This window comes from Silurus aristotelis (genome assembly GCF_946808225.1).
Source record: "Silurus aristotelis genome assembly, chromosome: 8".
NCBI classification, from domain to species: domain Eukaryota; kingdom Metazoa; phylum Chordata; class Actinopteri; order Siluriformes; family Siluridae; genus Silurus; species Silurus aristotelis.
Window position 1 is genome coordinate 6928297 of NC_139581.1, and position 26132 is coordinate 6954428.

General features: G+C 40.7%; 4 protein-coding genes across 4 annotated transcripts; all 4 read right to left on the reverse strand.

The window, feature by feature from the left end:
- Positions 1-6685: 6685 nt before the first annotated feature.
- Positions 6686-10372, reverse strand: LOC310730533 (olfactory receptor 2AT4-like; the record flags this gene model as incomplete). The annotated part of the gene is made up of 4 exons (XM_083549554.1): positions 6686-6771; positions 7098-7170; positions 7635-7806; positions 9558-10372. The coding sequence occupies 4 exons, from the start codon at positions 10370-10372 to the stop codon at positions 6686-6688; spliced, it is 1146 nt and encodes a 381-aa protein (XP_083405680.1).
- Positions 10373-11795: 1423 nt separating this feature from the next.
- LOC310730534 (olfactory receptor 2AT4-like) lies at positions 11796-12782 on the reverse strand (the record flags this gene model as incomplete). The annotated part of the gene is made up of 1 exon (XM_083549555.1): positions 11796-12782. The coding sequence occupies one exon, from the start codon at positions 12780-12782 to the stop codon at positions 11796-11798; it is 987 nt and encodes a 328-aa protein (XP_083405681.1).
- A 5637-nt stretch (positions 12783-18419) lies between these two features.
- Positions 18420-19436, reverse strand: LOC310730323 (olfactory receptor 2AT4-like; the record flags this gene model as incomplete). The annotated part of the gene is made up of 1 exon (XM_083549198.1): positions 18420-19436. One exon carries the CDS (start codon positions 19434-19436, stop codon positions 18450-18452), a length of 987 nt encoding a protein of 328 aa, XP_083405324.1. The 3' UTR covers positions 18420-18449.
- Positions 19437-23332: 3896 nt separating this feature from the next.
- LOC310730535 (olfactory receptor 2AT4-like) lies at positions 23333-24292 on the reverse strand (the record flags this gene model as incomplete). Its single annotated transcript, XM_083549556.1, has 1 exon — positions 23333-24292. The coding sequence occupies one exon, from the start codon at positions 24290-24292 to the stop codon at positions 23333-23335; it is 960 nt and encodes a 319-aa protein (XP_083405682.1).
- Positions 24293-26132: the final 1840 nt, after the last annotated feature.

Here is a 26132-nt window from a genome sequence, read left to right on the forward strand (position 1 = left end):
GTCCCAACAGGTAGTATCAGAGGATGAGGACCGCCCATTTTATGGCCAGGCACTCCCGCTCGATCGTACTGTACCGGCTCTCACGCACCGACAGCTTACGGCTGATGAACAGCACCGGTCGCTCCTCCCCCTCCACCACCTGAGACAACACGGCCCCCAACCCTCTGTCCGATGCATCAGTCTGCAAAAAAAAAGGAAGAGAAAAGTCAGGAGCATGTAAGAGCAGACCCCCGCAGAGTGCGGCTTTGACTCGCGTAAAAGCCTGTTGGCACGGCTCCAACCACTGGACCGGATCTGGCGCTTCCTTTTTAGTGAGATCGGTCAGCGGGCTGGCGATGTCTGAAAACCTAGGGATAAATCTCCTATAATAACCCGCCAGCCCCAGGAACCGTCTCACCTCCTTTTTGGTCTTGGGTCTCGGACAGGTCGCAATCGCTGCCGTCTTATCAATTTGGGGACGCACCTGCCCGTGACCCAAGTGGAAACCCAGATTCCCCAACTTCTTGGGGTTTGCCGTGAGCCCTGCCCGTCTTAAGGTCCGCAGGACCGCCCTGAGATGCTGTAAATGCCGCTGCCAATCATTGCTATAAATCACAATGTCATCTAAATAGGCAGCGGCGTACCCGTGATGCGGCCGGAGAATCCGGTCCATCAGACGTTGGAACGTTGCCGGAGCCCCGAACAAACCAAACAGAAGGCGACGAATTGGTGCAAACCGAACGGAGTGGAAAAGGCCGTTTTTTCCCGGGACATTGGCGTCAAGGGGATCTGCCAATATCCCTTGGTTAAGTCCAGCGTCGAATAAAAGCGAGCCGCGCCTAACCGATCAAGGAGCTCATCGATGCGAGGCATCGGATACGCGTCGAATTTAGACACCGCGTTGACCTTTCGGTAGTCCACACAGAACCGGACCGACCCGTCGCTCTTGGGAACCAAGACCACCGGGCTGCTCCAGTCGCTGTGAGACTCCTCGACCACCCCCATGTCAAGCATCGCCTGAAGTTACGCCCGAACCACCTCCTTTTTGTGTTCGGGCAGCCGGTACGGGCGACTGCGCACCACAGTACCGGAGATGTCTCGATATGGTGCTCTATAAGGTTTGTCCGCCCGGGCAGGGGCGAGAACACATCCGCAAACTCGCGCTTTAATCTCGTGCTCTCTGCGACGGCGAGAGGTGGTCTACACAGGGGACGGAGACGGATTCTTTGTTTTTTACCTCCGGTCCCAACTCCTCCCTCTCTGGCATCACCGTCGCTAGAGACACAGGCACCACCTCGCTCCATAATTTAAGGAGATTCAGATGGTATACCTGGAGCGCCCCGCCCCTATCCGTGTGCCGTACCTCGTAGTCGACATCCCCCACCCGCCATGTAACCTCAAAAGGCCCTTGCCACTTGGCGAGTAATTTTGAGCTTGACGTAGGCAGCAGAACGAGGACTTTATCTCCCGGTGAAAACTGACGAAGCCGCGCACCCTTGTCGTACAGCCGGGATTGCCGTTCCTGTGCCTGAAGCAAATTCTCCAATGTTAGTTGACCCAGTGTGTGGAGTTTTGCTCTCAGATCCAGAACATACTGGATTTCATTTTTCGCGTTTGAATGCCCCTCCTCCCAATTTTCCCGGAGGACATCCAGCACTCCACGTGGCTTACGGCCGTATAATAATTCAAACGGGGAGAACCCCGTGGAGGCTTGCGGGACCTCTCGTACTGCAAACAACAAGGGCTTGAGCCATTTATCCCAATTACGTGTGTCCCGTGTACGAACTTCCGAATCATGTTTTTCAGGGTTCGATTAAAACGCTCTACCAGGCCGTCAGTTTGTGGATGGTAGACACTGGTGCGGATCGATTTAATCCCCAACAATTCGTACAGTTCGCGAAGTGTCCCGGCTCCTCGCAGCGCCAACAGACCGGCCCAGGCTTCCGCTCCGCCCCCGCGCGGGTCGTCTCAGCCCCCTGTGGATTCAGAGGCAAAGAGTTATTAAAGCGAACAGAAGGAGGAGAAGCAGAGAAGGAAGATGGAGGAGCTCGCGCCCGAGGCACTGGCTTCGGGGAAATCAGCCCCCGAAAGGGGTAAGGGAATGGGAGGAGGGGAGAAAGAACCAGGTGTTCGGGAAGGAGGAGAGTCGGAAGGAGATCCGAGGAATCCATCCGCCCCGGCATACGCCGCCAGGTGGTCCTCTGCCAGCTGTACCGCCTTCTCCACAGTTTCCGGTCGCTGCCACTGCACCCACTCTGGCGATGAACTGCTCCAACACCACGCAATCCACCACCTCGTCCGTGCTCCAGCCCACGTCCCGCAGCCATCTCCGGCATGCATCGCGAAGCTGGTGGGCGATGGCGAACGGCCGTCCGACCTCGCGCAGTGTCAACGCGCAAAACCGCTGCCGGTGCTGCTCTGGCATCCGCCCGACTCGCTGGAGGATAGCTCACTTCAGCTCTTCGTACTCCAGCATCTGATCAGCCGGCAGCTGCTGGGCCGCGAGCTGGGACTCCCCGGAAAGCAGCGGCAACAGGCGGAGAGCTCGTTCCATCCCGGTCCATTCTCCGGCGGCCGCCACCCGCTCAAACAGCTCCAAAAAGGCCTCCGCATCGTCCTGCGGGCCCATCTTTGTCATCGGGATGACCGGCGGGGAGCGAGGGGGGGGGGTTTCCGGTGCCTCTTTCGAGCTCAGGGCGCTGCGGAACGCAGCTCGGTCCTCCGTCTGTGCTCGAACCACGGCCTCAAACCGCTGTTCCTGCTCGGCCCGTACCTGAAGGAGGGCCTGGTGCTGCGTCTGCTTGAGCTCAGCGATCGCTTTCACGAGCTCGGCCAGTGGAGAAGGCTCCGTCATTTTCCTGACCTGGGTCCCTTTTCCCGTTTATCTGAAGGTGGTTCCCGGGTTTCGGCACCACTGTGGGAGAGCTTGTCGGTGGGAAAGGAGGAACACCACAACAGGTCAGGGGTAAAGGCTATTCAGCCGTCTTTATTTTCTTTTACACAAAGTTTTGCTTTTCTGTACTGTGCTCACGCCGCACTTCTCTGGCACCCGTACGCACACACCTCTCACACACACACACCCCCCTCCTTAAATGCCTCCTTTGATCACTGAAATAGAGAACACATGAGGTTAGATAGACTTCAGGTGAGGCAATTCCATAACTATCTTCTCTTGGCCCTGCCCTTCATTCACAAACCGGCGCTCGGCCCCGCCCCCGCTGCCACAAACAGTTTTTATGTTGGTCATATAACTTTATTTTGTTGTATTTATCCACTACACCTTAAAGGCTAGTCCGTAAAAATATTGTTTGACATTAATCCGGTCTGTAGCGCAAAAATGGTTGGGGACCGCTGAGTTAGTATACTGTTCAGTATTCACAAACATTTTTAAAGCATTGTATAATACTGTCCTTGTCTTATGGAAAACATCCTTAATAATCCCAGTGGTGAAGGTTTCTAAGCCTTAAGGATTAAATGATTTTCGACCAATAGCACTTACATCGCTTGTGATGAAGTGTTTTGAACAATTAGTAAAAAAGTACTAAAACACAGCATCTAATTATTCCGTTGCAATTTGCATACCAATCTTCCAGAAAGGTTAAGAATGCAATTTTATCTGTATTGCATTTGCTATATTCACACTTAGATAAACCAAAAACCCATGCAAAAATGTTATTTCTAGATTTCTCATCAGCTTTTAACTGTATATCCCTAGAACATTAGCAGTTACCCTTGCAAAAATGTTTTCCTTGTACAGTAAAATGATTACCTGGGTGACTGACATTTTAGTTTTAGAATCCAGCAGGTTATGTTTAGGAGGTTTCCTTTCAGGAACTCGAGCTGCGTCAACAACTCTTTGGGAACGCTTCGGCGTTGTCCATACTCTGAATCACGTGTGTACGTTGTGGTTCCCAATAAGGATGGGGGATTGCGTCCTATTCTGTGCTCCTTGAACTGCTCTTTACTGAGGCTCAGGTTCAGGATACTTACTCTCAAGCAGGTTGTGTTTTAAATCAGGTCCGAGGACTGGTTTGTCATTGTATATCTAAAGGGTACCCACATAGCAATTTTTCTCTGGCCCAGCTCCGGCCCACCGGCGCAAAACCAGCTTTTGCTTGGTCCACATACTGCAATGAATTAAGGTACTAGTGTGGACAAGGGCCACACATGGGCCATAACTGGCCCAAGTCTCAGCCAAGTTAAATACCCATAACTGGTCCTGAATTGGGCCAGGTCAAAATATGACATTGGAACCAAAATACAACCATAAGTAAACCATATCAACAGCAGAAAGCCCAAAACTTAGCCACACCTGAGCATAATCCATAGGTTAACTAAACCTGGCAGCCAAAATATGGGCCATAAAAGGGCCATGACAGAGCCATAGCTCACCCACCTGTATGACCATAGCTGGCCCTATTGTGGTCCTATACACTGGACCAGATAGGTTCCACATGTCAGCCTTAACAAAACCATAACCAGGCCACTTGATACACACCCCTCCCAAATGAATAGTCACAACAATGACAGTATTCTGAACAAATATTTTATTATATTTAACATTAAAACATTGAAACCTGACATATAAACTTGTACAAACAACTCTATAAAATACCACCCCATCAGTTCAGCAATTAAAATAAAAGCAAAAATAAAACAAGTAGAAGTTCTCAGCTATGGTTTTGTTCATGAAGTTAAATGTAACACTTGATCATCCCTGTTTTTGGTCAGGAACAAGAGTTACTGTACCTTTAACACTTTAATATCCAGGTTTCTGGTCATTAACAAGTTTCACACTATGTATAACACTTGCACGTCCATGTTTCTGGTCAGGAACAAGATTTATTTGAACTATGACCCTTAAATGTCCATGTTTCTGCTCCTTCTGGAATTGCTCCTATCATTGTACTTCCAAACCTTTTCCATACTGTGTCTTTACTGAAGCCTTTTGTTCTTCCTCCTAAAAAAAAAATACAGATTATTAAAACGTTTTAATAGACTATAATGAAAAAGAGAAGCAAAGAGAAGCACTCGTTTAAGTGCATGCTGGTTTTATTTATTTATTTTTTTTTGCCGTCTTCCGTTTATTCAGACACGTACAGGTGTAGTGACCGTGGCTAAATTTAAGAAGAATATTATATTTGTTTATTGATATATATATATGTATGTTCTCACTTACCAACTCTGCTGACACTCCAGGGTTCAGCGCGAGCGGCTGTTTCCGAGAAACACACCCACTTCCTGGAGTATTTTCATTCACTTTTCCTCGTTGGAGATTTGTTGCTCAAAGCGTTATAAGCCTTGAATCATAACAACCAGCTACAACTTGAATTACAACATGTACATTTGTCATAAAGGCCATACAAGGCTGTGTGTGTGTCACGGCTATCTGGGTAAATACAACTACAATCCCATGAAGCATTGCAAATTATAATTGCGCCTTTTGGCCAACTTTGCTCTGATGGGCCAATTTTGGATTTCCAGGTTTTTTAAATCATGATTGGTGCACGCTGGGTAAAAGTTATTCCGGTAAAAAAAAAAATAAATCGACCTATTTTTTATTTTATTAAAGTCTACACCTACCCCAACCCTTCACAGTATTTTTTTTTTTCTTTTCAGAAATATAAATCTTTATTGTTGCCTGGATTAACTTGAAGGCATGAGACACAGAAAGATGGAAATATCTTTGTGAATTAAAACATTGGGATTTTACTCAAAGGTATTTGAAATGAATTTTAAATACGGGTTAAGATCGGCCATACGTATGTGGCCCACATATGTATACTTGACATCTGGGCCAAATGCTACAAATGACATCTGGCCTATGTCTTGTGAGCCGCCTTAAAATCGGTACCACCTCTGCCAAACCTGGGCCATGTTTAGCCCACATGCTGTATGCCAGTGCCGGATGAATGCCAGCTGTGCCAGATGAATGCCAAGTCTGGGCCAAATTTGTTTGCTGACTGGGTACTCACTTCCGCATTCTGAACTTTATCGATGATTGGTGAATATTAGCTCAATCAGAGCTTCTTGTGGTCCGCAATCAAGATGTTGTTCTCGCCTCAATGAATGAGCTGGGGCTAAGATTATACATTAAGAAGAGTTGTCTCTGAAGCACTTTCTCTCAGACCTGAGGGGCTGCCATGCACATTACGCGATTACATGAAGCCCCAACACAGGGGCCCTGTAACAGGAACCCGGGATCTCTCCACATATCTAAGGCCAGAAAGGCTCGCCAAGTGACCTTGATTGTGTGTAGTGGGTAGCCCTTTCGTTAGAAGCTTCTGTCTCTGAGCAACCACTGTAGGGGTTGCATGTATGCAGTGTGCATTAGCTTTATCTTGAATCTATTCTCTTCTGGAAAGGTAGGATTCTGACTTTGTATTTCTATTTATCTCAGTTGATTGTAGAGTGTTGGTCTTTGTTTTTTAGTTCTTTCAGGTGATTAATCAAGGGTAGTTTTAGTCTCACTTGAGGTGTGAATTGTGGGCAAGGCTTACTCAATGTCTGTAGCAGTTGTAGGTAACTCTCCTAAGGCCAGTAATGCTTAGAGTTTAGTTATTAGTACATATATTGTTCTTTTGTGTTTTTAAAATTCATACATTGATCTCAAATTGGCAGATGTTTCTTAAACTCATCTCTGTAGTCACCTCTTACAGACACAGACATTCTCATCCACAGAACAGAGGTAAAATTCCTGGTAACCTCAACTAACTTCCTCTGTTGTCTCAATCTCAAACAGGGGTGATAGGTCGTCTTTGGGATTGCCAGTCTGCCAGTGGATGGGCACAGCTAGACCGAAGATTGGAGGAGGCAAGAGTGGCTCTAAGGTCTCGGGTTATAGAACCTGGCGAAGGAACTTGGGGTTGACCAGCCCGCAGTGTGGCAAATGTCTTGGAGTGGGACTCCAAAGGACCAGGCCATAGAGTCTGTCACACTCCGGGTAGAGTGAACTCTTACCCCAAAAGAAGCGTTTAGACCAGAGGACTCATAAGAGGAATGGATAGCATCCACAATCCACCTGCTGAAGGTCTGCTTATCCACAGGGAGACCCTTCTTATATGGACAATAGCAGACAAATAGCTGGTCCAACTTTTTCCACACAACAGTTTGTGGACGTATGTGTCTGTGGACGTATGTGTCCAGTACTTGCACCGGGGACACTCGGTTAAGCTTCTCCTGGTCTGGAGCCTGAAAGGGAGGAAGATAGAGAATAGAGAGATAGAGAGCACTTGCCATGCCTTGAGTGAATTGCAGACAGTAGGGGCTCATGAAAAGGGTGTGAAGGTTCCCAACTCTCCCCCTTATGGGCTCCTCGTGGCAAACCATGTCCGGCCTGGCCAGCATGGGTCTACCATAGTGTCCAGTCCAAGAGGAGCTGCGTAAGTGAGGGAAAATCAAAGGGAACAATGCAAGGTCTCTTGAGATTCACTTGTGCTCTGTCAAACCTCCTCTATATTACGCCTTGGCCCCATTTCTCGAAAGGGCATCTGCTCCCTGATTCAAGCACCCTGGGATGTATACTGCCCTCAGTGAGAGCCACTTCCCTTGGAGCCATAGGGGGATTTGCCATGCCTGCTTGTAAATAAATAGAGGTGCAGCGCTGCACCCTCTGAACAGGGGGAAGAAACCTGCTAAGAGAGGGCTAATAAAACCTGCAAGAAGGTGCTGGATCTGGCAGGTGGGGAAGGAGAAAGGGACAAGCCCATCTCGAATCCCTCTGCCTGGTCCATTTCCGAAATCCATGATGTCAGATGCCATTTCGCCTCTACAGAAGCGGGGCCAGAACCTTGAGAAACAGCGAGAACACCCTTCTCGAAGAGAGCTCTGCAGGAGCAGACAATCTACACATAGTGTGTATCCTCCTGTGATAAACACACACACAAACAGAAGCTAGTGGTGTCTCCATAGCATGTGCTTTTATAGCTTCCTGGTCGTGATGTTGCCCCACCAGTAACGTCATGCTTTTTCGCTGGACTGATTACACACATGGTTCACAGGTTGACCCAGTTCTCACCTTTTCACCTCCAGCTGTTTTTAAAAGTCCATCTTTTAAATGCTCTTGTTAGTATATCTGCAACCCAATTAATTTTTTCTCCTTTGTCAGCCATTGTAGAATGAAAAAAACAGCTATTAAATGCACATGACTATATTTGTGCTTGTGCAGTTTGCTACAGGTGTGTCTGCTCTCTGGTCATCCAATCAAAGGACGTGACAAGGCCAATGTTATTGTACACCTGCTAGATGGCGTCAGTGCTGCCAACATGAAATCTAATTGGTTAAAGCAACATGAACTGTATGCTGCAAGCAGCCATTAATTCTGAAGGCAACACGATACTGACCTGGCAACATGATATACATGCTAAAAACTGATTGGATAGAAATTCCACTGTAAACAGACACACAACTATGAAATGAAGAGAAGGAATAATTTAATACATTTTAATGAACAAATATATTACAATCTACAGTATTTCAGGGTTTCTGATTGTTTTACGCCAGCAGAGAAAGTATTGCTGGCCTGATGACCGGTCACTGCTGTTATCACAAAACAGACAAATGTGAGACAAATAGTACTGTAAAATTTGAGAGCATATACAAGTGCTAATCAAGGGTGACATGGGCCAGGTGTGAGCAATTAGTAACATGTGAGAATCATGGGATCTTTTAGTGGCTGATGAGAATCATAGTTGAGGGCCATATATTCGGTCAAACAGCCCAAAACTAGTATCTCAAACCAATTATTATTTGATTAGCAACCCAGATCTTTAGCCATTAAGCCACCACTGCAACTAATGAAAACACTCATTAAGAAGATTAGCACACTAATAATAAGTTGATAATTATATGTGGAGAAAGATTTTTGTCACTGCTTTAAAACAACTATATATATTGCAGTGAATAAAACATGAATGAAAACAAATTGCAATGATTTTCATATCTCATAAACCCACATTTTATTTATAATAGAACTCAGAAAATGTATAAAATGTTCAAATTGATGAAATATAACATTTTAAAGAAATAATAAAGTTAAATGATTGACAAAACATAGCTCAAACAAAGACATGTGTATGTCTGGAAACTGAGGAATAATGTCCAATTCAGAATTCTACCTACTCAACAGTCCTGGGACTTTGTCATATTTTTCATTTCATAATTTGTGTTCAGTATGCAGTATGGAGTTGATCATTGTCCTTCCCTAATTAAGAAATTTTTTGGATGAAAGTATATGTTTATACCCTTGACAGTGCTTATCCAGATATGAAATCTGCCCCTTCCATAGGCACCAGTGCACCCTCATACCATCAGAGATCTATAGATTTGTACGTATACTGTAATTTTTGGTGACATTTACATAAGTTTGAAATTTGACAACACAATCCATTAATACATTTACAGTTTAAAACTAAACCATGTCTCAAAATCTTAATTCCAAAAAAGAAAAAAATGCATAGGCTTAAAAATAAAAAAATATTTCGTTTTCTACATGTCTTCTAAATGTTTTTTGCATGTTAATAAATCATTTAGAAAGAGTAGCAACCTGTACCTTTATTTCCAAAAAGTGAAAAAATGACAATCTTTTAAAATATTTTTTTAAGCATTCCCTAGCTTCTTTTGTCTTTAAACAGTAGATGAGTGGGTTGATCAAAGGGGGCAACAAGCTATACATCAGAATCACAAGTATTTGTACGTCAGTGTTGTAAGTGATACCTAAAAAGCCTGCTAAATAATTTAAACATCTTGGTAAAAAATAGAGGGTGATAATTAACAGCTGAGAACTGCAAGTGGAGAGAGTTTTCAAGCGTCCACGTGTGGATGAAGTTCGAAACACTGTCATAATAATAGCAATGTAAGAGAATAAAATAAATGTTAGTGGTGTAAGCAACACAACCATTGCTGAAACTACAGCTGAAAATACATTAGGTGTTCTGTCAGTGCATGAAAGCCTTGTGACAAATGGATGGTCACAATAACATTGTGTGACTTTGTTAGAAGCACAGTAAGAAAGAGTAGTTGCCCTGAAAGTCATATAAAAGATGGTGGGTTCTGCTAGCAGCCAGCATGCTAAACATAATCCCAGTATAGTGGATTCTTTGATAATATTAGCATATCTAAGGGGATTACAGATTGCCACATATCTATCAAATGCCATGATGCCAAGAATAAATGCATTAACTGAACCAAAATAGTGCACAAAATGCATCTGAATAAAGCAGCCTGCAAATGAAAGAGAGCCGTCTCCAAACCAGTATCTAGCAATCATCTTTGGTAAAGTTGTGGTGCTAAACAGTACATCTGATGCAGCAAGATTTAGCATGATAAAATACATAGGTTTTTGCAGACTTTTTTCTTTTGAATATAATAGAAAAAATATTCCATTTACCACCATTCGATGCTGTCTAGCTATACTGTCTCCTGCCAACACCTTATAGTTTCTAATCTCCTTCAGGTTGCATCTCCTACATAGAACATAGTCCACTTATGTGCACCTGCCTCCACGGTTATACTGTTATACTTAAAATAAGTGTTCACCAATGCCATTTCCATCCTTTTAGCAAAATCCTTCTACCACCATCTGCCCTTCCACATTCCTCTCCTTAAAGCCATCCCTACCCATCACCTCCTTATCACCTCTCTTCCCTTCACCTACATGCCCATTAAAATCCGCCCAATCATTCATTTATTCCTCGGTACACCTTCTACCACTTCATCCAACTCACCATATAATTTTTCCTTCTCCTCCATCTCACAACCCACTTGTGGAGCATAAGCACTGATGACATTTATCATCACCCCTTCAACTTCCAGCTTCACGATCATCCAATGTTCCTGGCCTTACTCCCTTTCCACTTGGTCTCCTGAACACACAACATATCTACCTTTCTCCTCTTTATCATATCAGTTACCTCTCTCAATTTACCACCCATAGTACCAACATTTAAAGTGCCCACCCATTCTCCTACACTTCTCCTTTCCCTTTCGTCTCTGTAGACATCTTCCTCCTCTTCTTCTCCTTCTTTGGCCAACAGTAGCCCAATTTCCACTGATTCCCTGTTTGCCAACGATACCTGTGGCGGTTGTTACCTGATACCTGATCGGTTGGCGACCGATCCAGTGTAAATTTGTTGATAATTATATGTGGAGAAAGATTTTTGTCACTGCTTTAAAACAACTATATATATTGCAGTGAATAAAACATGAATGAAAACAAATTGCAATGATTTTCATATCTCATAAACCCACATTTTATTTATAATAGAACTCAGAAAATGTATAAAATGTTCAAATTGATGAAATATAACATTTTAAAGAAATAATAAAGTTAAATGATTGACAAAACATAGCTCAAACAAAGACATGTGTATGTCTGGAAACTGAGGAATAATGTCCAATTCAGAATTCTACCTACTCAACAGTCCTGGGACTTTGTCATATTTTTCATTTCATAATTTGTGTTCAGTATGCAGTATGGAGTTGATCATTGTCCTTCCCTAATTAAGAAATTTTTTGGATGAAAGTATATGTTTATACCCTTGACAGTGCTTATCCAGATATGAAATCTGCCCCTTCCATAGGCACCAGTGCACCCTCATACCATCAGAGATCTATAGATTTGTACGTATACTGTAATTTTTGGTGACATTTACATAAGTTTGAAATTTGACAACACAATCCATTAATACATTTACAGTTTAAAACTAAACCATGTCTCAAAATCTTAATTCCAAAAAAGAAAAAAATGCATAGGCTTAAAAATAAAAAAATATTTCGTTTTCTACATGTCTTCTAAATGTTTTTTGCATGTTAATAAATCATTTAGAAAGAGTAGCAACCTGTACCTTTATTTCCAAAAAGTGAAAAAATGACAATCTTTTAAAATATTTTTTTAAGCATTCCCTAGCTTCTTTTGTCTTTAAACAGTAGATGAGTGGGTTGATCAAAGGGGGCAACAAGCTATACATCAGAATCACAAGTATTTGTACGTCAGTGTTGTAAGTGATACCTAAAAAGCCTGCTAAATAATTTAAACATCTTGGTAAAAAATAGAGGGTGATAATTAACAGCTGAGAACTGCAAGTGGAGAGAGTTTTCAAGCGTCCACGTGTGGATGAAGTTCGAAACACTGTCATAATAATAGCAATGTAAGAGAATAAAATAAATGTTAGTGGTGTAAGCAACACAACCATTGCTGAAACTACAGCTGAAAATACATTAGGTGTTCTGTCAGTGCATGAAAGCCTTGTGACAAATGGATGGTCACAATAACATTGTGTGACTTTGTTAGAAGCACAGTAAGAAAGAGTAGTTGCCCTGAAAGTCATATAAAAGATGGTGGGTTCTGCTAGCAGCCAGCATGCTAAACATAATCCCAGTATAGTGGATTCTTTGATAATATTAGCATATCTAAGGGGATTACAGATTGCCACATATCTATCAAATGCCATGATGCCAAGAATAAATGCATTAACTGAACCAAAATAGTGCACAAAATGCATCTGAATAAAGCAGCCTGCAAATGAAAGAGAGCCGTCTCCAAACCAGTATCTAGCAATCATCTTTGGTAAAGTTGTGGTGCTAAACAGTACATCTGATGCAGCAAGATTTAGCATGATAAAATACATAGGTTTTTGCAGACTTTTTTCTTTTGAATATAATAGAAAAAATATTCCATTTACCATTAACGTGCACATAAAAACACAAAACATAACCGCTGAGACAAGGCCATAGTAATTAGGAGGAAGTCCAGGAAAACACACAATAAAAAATGTATTTACATTGGTAATGTTTCCTTCAGGCATGTTGTGTTGATGTTCAGATGAAGGGATGAAGTAGCCTAGTGTAGAGAAATATTTTAACTAAAATCAAATGTGCATCAAGCTTATGCATGTAATGCATTGTATGTATTTTCTCAGCCTATATAGTTTTATTGAAGTCACTGAAAAAGAATAAAAATAATTTGTATTTTTTTTAGTAAGTGAAAATTGACTATCAAAATAAACATTTTACTGGCAATATTAAAATGCATATTTCTAAAATTAAATTGCCAATAAAACAATATAAATGTAAATTTTTTAAATTAGTCCAGAATTCCTGTGTGCATAATGGAGCTGAAGACTTTTAATAATCAGAAATTTATTTCTTTAATGAGTACTTTCAACTCTTTATAGGTAATACACACATGCAGTTTTCATACCTTGTTCAGGTTGTTAGATGATGCCCCAAGTCAGCCCACGGAATTATATCACTTTATGTCTTTTAATGATCTCTGTTGACTAGGCATCATGTGATACCTAGTTGTAATAGGAATACATTTTTAATGGCAACTCGATTTTGTCCCTGTAGACAAATTATACTCTGTGTCTGTGGTGTTTTTATCTTTCGCTTTCCTCAGTTAAATTACATATAAAAATTGAGAATACACTACACATTTTTTTTTGTTATTTATTTTACTTTTTTTTATGATTTTAAACTTTTTGTAGACTATTCTGAAGTGGCTTACTGGCATGAGATACTGATAGTGTCGATTATTTTAATAAATGTATGTTATGATAGCAGTTTGAAAAGATGATGTATATGTTAACCATAATGCTCACATGGTACACACCTATATATCTTCGCTTGTGTCCTTTCCTTAATAAATCCACATCTCAGCACCATCATTATGATACAAACTTTGTGTGGCTTGTCCGGGAGTGGAGCATGTGAAGTCGGTTCTCGAGGGAGCCGACTGTGAACATGTGCTCGCATGTCCACACTAGTTCCTTGGGCTCGCAAATGGACATTGCAGAGGATTTCGAGACAGGTTTGTAGGTTTCGTCACAACCTTCTCATCGGGGAATTTTTGTCTTTCGGCCCTGCACACCGAGGTGTCCAAGTTGTGGGCAAAGCCATATTTGGCCCCCCGCTTTAGTCCCAAGGTAGCACTGTACTCCAACGTGATGGGACTAAAAGAAAGTGGCTATGGGTCGATGCCCCTGGTTGAAGAGACACTGGCCAGCTATCTCTCCCCAGGGGTTGCGTCCCCTTCTCTTAAGACCCCAAAATTGCCCACCAAACCCCTGCGGAATATGTCAGCAATGGTGGGTAAGGCTTACGCCTTAGCGGGTCAAACTGCTGCATGCCTGCACAATATGGCAGTGCTGCAGGCATATCAATTAGGCTGATCTGCTGCAAAAGCTAAATGTGGGAGGCATCTCGGGCGGCCAGAAGGTAACCCAGGAGCTCTGCCATACACTAGATTTAGCTCTCAGGGCCACTAACAAGACCACTAATACCATTGTACCATCAATCCTGCCAGCCCCAGTAAGCACTCTCCTCGATCTCCGCTTGCAATCGTAGTGAACCTGGAGAACTCGCAGCCTCCCTCAAGGCTCCTAGAGCTGCACCAGGGCATTTCTATCTTTCAAGAGACTGATACACTTAGAGGACTAACTGGCAGCCTGGGAAGCTCAGCCAGATGTGTCTCAATGGGCATACTGTAGACAAAAGCTATACAATTCAGTTTAATACAGTCTCGTCTGCCCCGGTTTGACGAGGTGTGTCTCACCCTGGTGGGACCCTAGCAGGCTCTGGTCATGGAACAAGAAGTAAACACTTTCCTGAATCACTCTCCGGGTTCTACAGCCGGTACTTCATATTTCCCAAAAAGGACGGAGGGTTTCCTCCTATTCTAGATTTACATCAGCTGAACCGCTTACTAATGAGACTCAAGTTTAAGATGCTGACCCTATAGCAGGTTGTGTCTCAGATCAGATCTGTGACTGGTTTTGTCACGATAGGTCTAAATGATGCATACATCCTCCCTTTTCACAGGAAGTTCCTAAGGTTAGCTTTCGGGCCCGAAGCATACTAATATTGGGTCCTTTTGTTTAGTCTTGCCCTTTTCCCCCACACCTTAAGACTTCTTAAACTATATCAACAATTGGTTGATATTACCTAAATCCGAGCAGTTAGCAGCCGGCATTGAGATGTTGTTCTCGCTCACACGAGGGAGCTTGGTTTCAGCTAAATGCCAAAAAGAGTGTGCTTTCTCCACTGCGAAAACCACTTATTTAGGTGCTGTATGGGATTCGACCGTTATTTGCGAACAGCTATCTCCTGCCCACTTTGTGTCCAGGATCATAGAAGGGCAGTCACTAACTGTCAAGCAGTACCAGAAACTGCTTGGGCTTATGGTAGTAGCATCCAATGTAGTTCCACTTGGCCTCCTGCACATGAGACCACTTTAGTGGTGGCTTAGGACCCAGGGTTCTTGCAGAGGGGCAATCCCCTCCATACTATCAAGGTCACAGGGTGAGCCCTACGAGCCTTAGATGTTTGGAGAGATCCCGGGTTCCTGAGATAGGCCCAAAAAGCCATAAGCCCAAGCATCCAGCTTAAAACATGCGCCAAATCAAATAAGTGGATCACAAAGAGAAATTTACACTGGATCGGTCGCCAACCGATCAGGTATCAGGTAACAACCGCCACAGGTATCGTTGGCAAACAGGGAATCAGTGGAAATTGGGCTACTGTTGGCCAAAGAAGGAGAAGAAGAGGAGGAAGATGTCTACAGAGACGAAAGGGAAAGGAGAAGTGTAGGAGAATGGGTGGGCACTTTAAATGTTGGTACTATGGGTGGTAAATTGAGAGAGGTAACTGATATGATAAAGAGGAGAAAGGTAGATATGTTGTGTGTTCAGGAGACCAAGTGGAAAGGGAGTAAGGCCAGGAACATTGGATGATCGTGAAGCTGGAAGTTGAAGGGGTGATGATAAATGTCATCAGTGCTTATGCTCCACAAGTGGGTTGTGAGATGGAGGAGAAGGAAAAATTATATGGTGAGTTGGATGAAGTGGTAGAAGGTGTACCGAGGAATAAATGAATGATTGGGCGGATTTTAATGGGCATGTAGGTGAAGGGAAGAGAGGTGATAAGGAGGTGATGGGTAGGGATGGCTTTAAGGAGAGGAATGTGGAAGGGCAGATGGTGGTAGAAGGATTTTGCTAAAAGGATGGAAATGGCATTGGTGAACACTTATTTTAAGTATAACAGTATAACCGTGGAGGCAGGTGCACATAAGTGGACTATGTTCTATGTAGGAGATGCAACCTGAAGGAGATTAGAAACTATAAGGTGTTGGCAGGAGACAGTATAGCTAGACAGCATCGAATGGTGGTTTGAAGGATGGTTTTGGAGGTGAAAAAGAAGAGGTGGAGAGCGGGGACTGAATGAAGAATAAGAATGGTGAAAACCGAAGGAGGAAGACCGTAGTGAGAGGTTCAGGGAATAGGTCAGACAGGGGCTCAGTGGTGGTGAAGAGGTGCTGGATGATTGGGCAACAACTGCAGAAGTGATAAGGAGACAGCTAGTAAGGTACTTGGTGTGACATCTGGAAATAGAAAGGAAGACAAAGAGACATGGTGGTGGAATGAGAAAGTGCAGGAAAGCATAAGGAGAAAGAGGTTGGCAAAACAGAATTGGGATCGACAGAGTAATGAAAAAGTAGACAGGAGTACAAGGAGATGTGGCAGCAGGCGAAACCAAGGAGAAGGCAAATAAGGAGCTTAATGAGACGTTGGACACTAAGAAAGGAGAAAAGGATTTGTACCGATTGGCCAGGCAGAGAGAGAACGAGCTGGGAAGGATGTGCTGCAAGTTAGAGCAATTAAGGATGGAGGTGGAAATATGTTGACTAGTGAGGAGAGTGTGTTGAGAACATTTACATTTACATTTGTGGCATTTATCAGACGCCCTTATCCAGAGCGACGTATAAAAGTGCTTTGGGTCTCTAGCAGTCTCTGCTGCTTAAGAGTCTCTATATACTTTCAATAGCTTAATTTCAGCTTCTCAAATAAAGAGATGCTTCAAAAATAGCAGCTGAAATGTACACTTTAAAGAAATGTTAAGTAAAGTCTGTACTAACTTTTCCTGGAATGCAGGGTAAAATCCTCACTGAAGATGGAGGGAGTATTTTGAGATGATGAATGAGCGAAATGAGAGAAAGAGAAGTTTGGGTCCTGTGACAGCAGTGACGTGTGCAGTAGGAACGACAGACTGGTTCAAGGTGGAGCTTGGGCTGCATCAAGGATAGGATCTGAGCCCTTTCCTGTTTGCAGTGGCGATAGACAGGCTGACAGACTAGGTCAGACAGGAGTCTCCATGGACTATGATGTTTGCAGATAAAATTGTTATTTGTGGAAAGAGTAGGGAGCAGGTTGAAAAGAGCCTGGAGAGGTGGAGGTACGCGCTGGAGAGTAGGGGAATGAAAGTCAGAAGGAGTAAGAGTACATGTGTGTGAATGAGAGGGAGAGCAGTGGAGGTGAAGGAGTTTAGGTACCTGGGGTCAACAGTGCAAAGTAATGGAGAGTGTGTTAGAGAAGTGAAGAAAAGAGTGCAGGCAGGGTGGAGTGGGTGGAGAAGAGTGGCAGGAGTGATTTGTGATAGAAGGGTATCTGCAAGAGTGAAAGGAAACGTTTATAGGACTGTGGTGAGACCTGTGATGTTGTATGGTTTAGAGACAGTGGCATTAAGTAAAAGACAGGAGGTGGAGCTGGAGGTAGCAGAGCTGAAGACGTTGAGGTTTTTGTTGGGAGTGACGAGGATGAACAAGATTAGAAACGAGCAAGCAGTGACATGTGACAGTCATGGGATCTTTCAGTGGCTAATAAGAAATATAGTCAAAGGCTGTATATTTTTTTAAAGGTTCCAATAAAACCCATTATCTAAATCTAAAACCCATTATTGTTTGAAAAGCAACCCACTATAAATAAATAAGCACCACTGCAACTAATGAAAACACTAGCACTAATAAATAATTATGAATTATATTTGGAAATGACCTACTATTCAACAGTCCTGGGAATTTTTTGTCATATATTTTAGTTCATAATGTACCAAAGGTGTTCAATTGGTAAAGGTCCGGACTGCTGGCACTCCAGTTCAGCATATGGACTCTTCTGCTACAATGCCATGCTGTTGTAAAATATGCAATACGCGGTTTATCATTGTCTTGCTGAAATATACAAGGCCTTTACAGAAAATTTGGATGAAAGCATATGATGATCTGTGTATGCCTGTTTGTACCTTATAACATTGATAGTGCCATTCCTTATATGGAATCTGCCCCTTCCATAGGCACCATACCATAGAAGAGCCATGGATACACATTTCAGTCTATATTCGGTGTTTATTTGACTTCATTTATATAATAAATTTGATTGATTTCTCACAAATTACAGACAGAGTTAGAAAATTTTTAACTCATGCTGTAATTTTGTGTAAAATTTACATAAGCTTGCAATTTGACAGCATAATCCATAAATACATTTATATTTTAAAACTAAATTAATATTAAAATTTAAATTAAAATGTCTGAAAATATAAAATCCAAGAAGCAAAAAAATAACAAGGGTAAATGACTCTCTGAATGTAACTCAGAACAATTTGTAAAAAAAAAATTCAGTTTTGTACATGTATTTAAGAAATCATTTAGAAAGAGTAGAAACCTGTACCTTTATTTCCAAAAAGTGAAAAAAACTCAATCTTTTTAAATGTTTTTTTAAACATTCCTTAGCTTCTTTTGTCCTTAAACAGTAGATGAGTGGGTTGATCATAGGGGGCAACAGGCTGTACAACAGAATCAGACCTATTTGTATATCAATGTTGTAAGTGATACCTACAGAGCTCGCTAAATAATTTAAACATCTTGGTAAAAAATAGAGGGTGATAATTAAAAGTTGAGAACTGCATGTGGAGAGAGTTTTTAGGCGTCCACGTGTGGATGAAGTTCGAAATACTGTCATAATAATAGCAATGTAAGAGAATAAAATAAATGTTAGTGGTGTGAGCAACACAACCATTGCTGAAAATACAGCTGAAAATATATAGGGTACTCTGTCAGTGCATGAAAGCCTTGTGACAAATGTATAGTCACAGTAGCATTGTGTGATATTGTTGGATGCACAGTAAGAAAAAGTGGCTGCTCTGATAGTCAAATGAAAGACTGTGGGTTCTGCTAGCAACCAGCATGATAAACATAAACCCAATATAGTGGATTCTTTGACAATATTAGCATATCGGAGGGGGTTACAAATTGCAACATATCTATCAAATGCCATTATGGCTAGAATAAATGCATTAACTGAACCAAAATAGTGCACAAAATGCATCTGAATAAAGCAGCCTGCAAATGAAAGAGTGCCATCTCCAAACCAGTATCTAGCAATCATCTTGGGTAAAGTTGTGGTGCTAAACAGTACATCTGATGCAGCAAGATTAAGCATGATAAAATACATAGGTTTTTGAAGACTTTTTTCTTTTAAATATAATACAAAAAATATTCCGTTTATTACTAACGTGCACATAAAAACACAAAACATAACCGCTGAGACAAGTCCATAGTAATTAGGAGGAAGTCCAGGAAAGCACAGGATAAAAAAATTCTTCACATTGGTAATGTTTCCTTCAGGCATGATGCGTTGATGTTTAGATGACAAAGGGAAAGAAGGGATGAGGTAGCCTAGTGTGGAGAAATATTTTTACTAAAATCAAATGTGCATCAAGCTTATGCATGTATTGCATTGCATGTATTTTCTTAACCTATTTAGCTTAAGTGAATAACAAGAAATTTAAAATGCTTTGTATAAATATTTTTTTAAGTGAAAATTTACTTTTGTAAAATAAACATTTTAGTGGCAATATTAAAATGAACATTTCTAAAAAAGACCTTCAATAATCAATTTTTTTTTTTTTTGTGAGAACTTTGATAAATTTTAAGTGTTCATACCTCATTCAGGGTGTTAGATGATGCAGTCAGCCTACAGAATAATCTTACTTTATGTCTTTCCATGATCCCTGCTGGCTTTATCATGTGATATGCAGGTATAACAGCAATACACTTTTTATGACATCTCAATTTTGTCCCTGTAGACAGATTATACTCTGTGTCTGTGGTCTTTTTATCTTTTACTTTTCTCAGTTTCCTGGGCTTAGATTCCAATAGCCTACTTATCCATACTTGTGTTATGACTAGTGTGTTCACAATAAAAATCTCAGTAAGTTGTAGTGTGATTTTGATATTCAAAATTATACAATAAATTACATTTAAACATTTAAAATGCCATTCCTCCACTATAAAATCATTAATTAATTGATACATTGATGATAAATAATTAATAATTAATCATAAATTAATTTATTAATTTATTTGTAATTTTTTATGATTAACATTTTAACTTCATGATTTATATTATTTTAGGGAGACTATTCTGGAGTGGCTTATTGTGAGGAAATACACAATTATGTGTCAATTATCTTCATAAATGTATATCATTATAACAGTTTGAAAAGCTGATGATTTGGTTAATCATAACACTCACATGCTACACTATATGGACTAAATTTTGAGACACCTAACTTTTATATCCATATGTGGTACTTTTTAAACCTGTTATCTAGTTGCAGGTTTGCAGTTAACACCTAAGTGTTCAATGGTGTCCTATCTGAATAAATCCACCTCTTAATACCATCATTATGACCTATGTTGTATAATTTAGAGACAGTGGCATTGAGTAAAAGACAGGAGGTGGAGCTGGAGGTAGCAGAGCTGAAGATGTTGAGATTGACAGGATTAGAAATAAGTTTATTAGAGGGACAGCGCATGTAGGACGTTTTGGAGACAAGGTGAGGGAGGCCAGATTGAGATGGTTTGGACATGTGCAGAGGAGGGGCATGGGTTATATCAGTCCTCCACCAGGATAGAGGAAAAGAGTAAGGCCAAGGAGAAGGTTTATGGATGTGGTGAGGGAAGACATGTAGGTAGTTGGTTTGAAAGAGGCAGATGTAGAGGACAGTTGGGTATGGAGACGGATGATCTACTGTGGCGACCCCTAATGGGAGAAGCCAAAAGAGATTCTAGCATGGAGGTGATCAGTCTGTGGCACTGCTGAGGTGGTATGAAACCCCATGTTTCTTTGACAGTGGCCTTCAGCTCATTTGCATTTTTGGTCTCTTGTTTCTCATTTTCCTCTTGACAATACCCCGTAGTTTTGCTATAGGGTTGAGGTCTGGTGAGTTTGCTGGTCAGTCAAGCACAGAAACTAATGTTTATTTAACCAACTTTTGGTGCTTTTGGATGTTTGGGCAGGTGCCAAATCCTGCTGGGAAATGAAATTAGCATCTCCATAAAGCTGGTCAGCGGAGGGAAGCATGAAGCGCTCTATAACCTCCTGGTAGATGGCTGTGCTACCTTGGACTTGATAAAACACAGTGGACCACTACCAGCAGATGGCATGACTCCCCAAACCACCACTGACTGTGCAAACTTTACACTGGACCTCAAGCAACTTTGATTTTGTGTCTCTCCTTTCTTCTTCCAGACTCTGGGACCTTGATTTCCAAATAAAATGCAAAATGTTCTTTCCTTTCATCCGAAAAGATGACATTAGCCCACTGACCAACAGTCCAGTCCTTTTTGTCCTTTGCCCAAGTAAGACACCTCTGACATTGCCTCTGGATCAGGATTGGCTGGACACAAGGAATGCAACAGTTGTAGCCCATGGATACATCTGTGTGTGTCGTGGCTTTTAAAGCACCGACTCCAGCTGCAGTTCACTCTTTGTGAATCTGCCCTAAATTCTTGAATAGGCTTCGTCAACCTTTTGTGTCTTACCCTTCATGTGCAGGGTGTCAATGATCTTCTTCTGGACAACTGTTAAGTCAGCAGTCTTTCCACATGATTGTGTAGCCGGAACCAGACTGAGACACCATTTAAAGGCACAGGAAACCTTTGCGGGTGTTTGGATTTAATTAGCTAATTAGATTGTGACACGACGAGTCTCCAAATGAAGTTTTTCACAATATAAAAATTTTCTAAAATACTGAATTTGGGGTTTTTATTAGCTGTAAGCCATAATCATCAAAATTAAAAGAAAAATAAATACTTGAAATAAACCAGTCTGTGTGATGAATCTATATAATATACAAATTTCACTTTTTGTATTGAATTACTAAAATAAAAACACTTTTTAATGATATTCTAATTTACTGAGATGCACCTGCATATTTGGAGAAAGATTTTGTATCACTTTGTGATTGCTTTTTTTTAAACAGCTATAATATAGAAAATAAATAATGATATAACTACAAGTAAAAAAAAAAAAAAAAAAGAAAAAAAATTAAAACATACATAAAAACACAGTGCAATTATTTTCAAATCGCATAAACCCATAGTTTATTTACAACAGAAGTCAGAAAATGTTTAAAAAAGTTTAACATTTAGGAAATATACCATTTTAAAGAAATTATAAATACATTTTATTTGATGGCTAAAACATGTCTAAAACAAAGACCTGTGTATGCGTGGATACTGAGGAGACTAGTTGCTAAAGTTTGGGGAGAGGAATATTATTTGGTACAAGATTCTACCTACTATTCAATAGTCTTGGCGCTTTTTTTTTTTTTTTTATCATATTTTTTCATCATAATGTACCAAATGTGTTAAATTACTGAAAAGTCTAGACCAGTGTTCCTTAACCTTTTTTGTGCCAAGGACCGGATTAATGTCGGACAATATTTTCTGGTTTAATGTCAGACAACATTTTCAAGGACCAGCCTTTAAGGTGTGGCAGATAAATACAACAATAAAATGATACAACCGACATAAAAACTGATATTTTCTAAATATAATAATAAATGTGAATCCTCTGTGTTGTTTTTTGTTCATTTTGTTAGCTTAGGGGTTTAAATTTAGTTTTATAGTTTCAATTCATTTAGTTTAATGTATTATGTTTTACTGGCCGGAGCAGCCCCTTTAAGAAGGTAGTGTATGTTAGGTAAGACATCTGACCGAGGCAAGCAAATTGACATGCATCAAGTCATAGACAGATGTGGCAGAGAGAATCTGGTAATTTTCCAAAAAAAAAACATCGTTCAGAATCAGATAATAACCCACCGATTGACCCACTGGTCTAGACTGCTGGCAGGCCAGTTTAGCATGTGGACTCTTCTGCTACCACTACTACCAAGCATTGCTGTTGTAATAAAGGGATTATGCAGTTTACCATTGTCTTGATGAAATATGCAGGGCCTTCCCTAGTTATTTGGAGGCAAGTATATGATGATCTGTGTATACCTGTTCATACTCTACCTTTTAATATTGATAGTGCCTTTCCTCATATGGAATCTGCCTCTTCCATAGGCATTAATGCACCCCATACATTAAAGAGCCTATATATCTATAAATACATTTAAAAAAAAAATTTGCGTATGGTTAATGGTATTGTTATTTGACTTAATCATTTCTACAAAATGTTCTTAGTTTTCCACATGTTTTTAATAAATCATTTAGAAAGAGTAGCAACCTGTACCTTTATTTCCAAAAAGTGAAAAAATGCCCATCTTTTAAAATGTTTTTTTTTAAGCATTGCCTAGCTTCTTTTGTCCTTAAACAGTAGATGAGTGGGTTGATCATAGGAGGCAACAGGCTGTACAACAGAATCAGAACTATTTGTACATCAATGTTGTAAGTAATACCTACAGAGCTCGCTAAATAATTTAAACATCTTGGTAAAAAATAGAGGGTGATAATTAAAAGCTGAGAACTACATGTGGAAAGAGTTTTTAAGCGTCCACGTGCAGATGAAGTTCGAAATACTGTCACAATAATAGCACTGTAAGAGAATAAAATAAATGTTAGTGGTGTGAGCAACAAAACCATTGCTGAAACTACAGCTGAAAATACATTAGGTGTTCTGTCAGTGCATGAAAGCTTTGTGACAAATGTATGGTCACAATAACATTGTGTGATTTTGTTAGAAGCGCAATAAGTAAGAGTGGTTGCCCTGAAGATTGTAACAAAGACTGTGGGTTCAGCTAGCAGCCAGCAAGCTAAACATAAACCCAAAATAGTGGATTCTTTGACAACATTAGCATATCTGAGGGGATTACAGATTGCCACATATCTATCAAAAGCCATGATGGCTAAAATTAATGAATTAACTGAACCAAAATAGTGCACAAAATGCATCTGAATAAAGCAGCCTGCAAATGAAAGAAAGCCATCTCCAAACCAGTATCTAGCAATCATCTTGGGTAAAGTTGTGGTACTAAACAGTACATCTGATGCAGCAAGATTTAGCATGATAAAATACATAGGTTTCTGCAGACTTTTTTCTTTTAAATATAATGCAAAGAATATTCCATTTCCCATTAATGTGCACATAAAAACACAAAACATCACTGCTGAGACAAGTCCATAGTAATCAGGAGAAAGTCCAGGAAAACATTGAATGAAAAAAGTCTTCACATTAGTAGTGTTTCCTTCAGGCATGATCCTTTGATGTCAGAGGGAAAGAAGGGATGAGGTAGCCTAGTGTACAGAAATATTTTTAATAAACTCAAATGTGCATCAATGCATGTAATGCATCACATGTATTTTCTTAACTGATTCAGCTTTAGTCTTCACAAGCAATATAAAATCTTTTTTTAGATTTTTGTTTTTGTGAAAATGAACTTTTCAAAATAAACATTTTAGTTGCAATATTAAAATGCACATAAAAAATGCTGATAAAACAATATAAATGTTACCTCTCCAAATTAGTCCAGATTTTTTTGTGAGTACTTTCAAGTCTTCATACGGAATACACACATGGAGGTTTCATTCTTCATACCTTGTTTAGGGTGTTGGATGATGCATTCAGCCCACTGAATTCTCACTTTATGTCTTTTCATGATCCCTGTTGACTTTATCATGTGACATGCAGTTATAATAGGACTAATATTTTAATAGCAACCCGATTTTTTTCCCCTGTATATAGAGTATTCTCCATGTCTGTGGTCTTTTTATCTTCCACTTTACAATTAAATTACATTTAAAAATTGAGTGCCATTTGTCACAGATTGACCAGGTGTCAAAACCCGGGAGTAAAATAGAACGTCTTTATGTGTCATACACATGCAAACACATCAAAAGCTTGAGAAGATACTGTAGCAAAATGGCACACTTGACTTAGGTCACTTGAGTGACCAGCAGCAGACTTTGCGAACTGCCATTGGGTGAAACACCTTTAAGACCAGGAAAGGTCTGAGGCGGACCGGCGTCCTCAGCGGGACTCTGGAGTGTGGCATCGCCCTTGGCAGGACCCTGAGGTGGCGGTGCGATGCCCTCGTCGGTGCCCAGCAGCGGTGTGATGCCCTCGTCTGTAGCAAAATGGCACACTCAACTGAGTGCTCCCTTAGTAACTTAGCCATGAGCATGGAAGCACAGAGAATAAGACAGGTAGGAAGTCCTGGTCATCTATGGTTGTAACTGGCAGATCGGACAGTGAGTGAAGGGAAGTAGGGACATTGTAAAGTGGATGGGTAAATGGGGGACAGGTGTAGGTGATTAGTAGGCGGGAGAGGCTGAACGAGAGTGTGAGCATTAGAGGTAGGCGTGACTGGTGGTTCCAATATTTCTATTTAATTTTTTTATTTTTAATTTTATAATATTTTATTTTTTTTACTTTTTAATGATTTTCAACTTTTTCTGAGGAGACTATTCTGGGGTGGCTCACTGGCATAGGATACTAATACAGTGTTTATTATTTTGATGAATTTATGTTAGATAGTAGTTTAAAAATTTGATGAATCAGTTGATCATAATGCTCACATCCTACACTATATGAACAATAAGTATTGAAACACCTGACTTATTCATCCATATGTGGTACTTTCCAAACATGTTATCTAGTTGCAGGGAATGCATTTCACACCTAAGCCTTCAATTGTGTCCTACCTGAATAAATTCTGATGCCACATGTATATAAACCTTTAATATTATACAGAATAGCAGTATAGCGGAGCACTGCATCTCATTCAGTGAGAATGAATGCTATTATTAAAGCAGGAAACCCCAAAACTCCTTATTTAACAAGTCTCCTTTCACTAAAGACACAGCTCTAGCAGAAGCTTAATATTAACCTAATGATGTCCAGCTGTTATTTAAAAGTCAGTCTTGTAAATGTCCTTTTAAGTATATCTGCAACCAAATCATTTTCTTCTCCTTCGTCAACCATTGTGGAATGGAAAAACAGCTAGTAAATGCACATAAAAATATTTGAACTAGTGCAATTTGCTACAGATGTGGTTTGTAAGATCTGTCAAGCCTGCTCTCTAATAATCAAATCAAA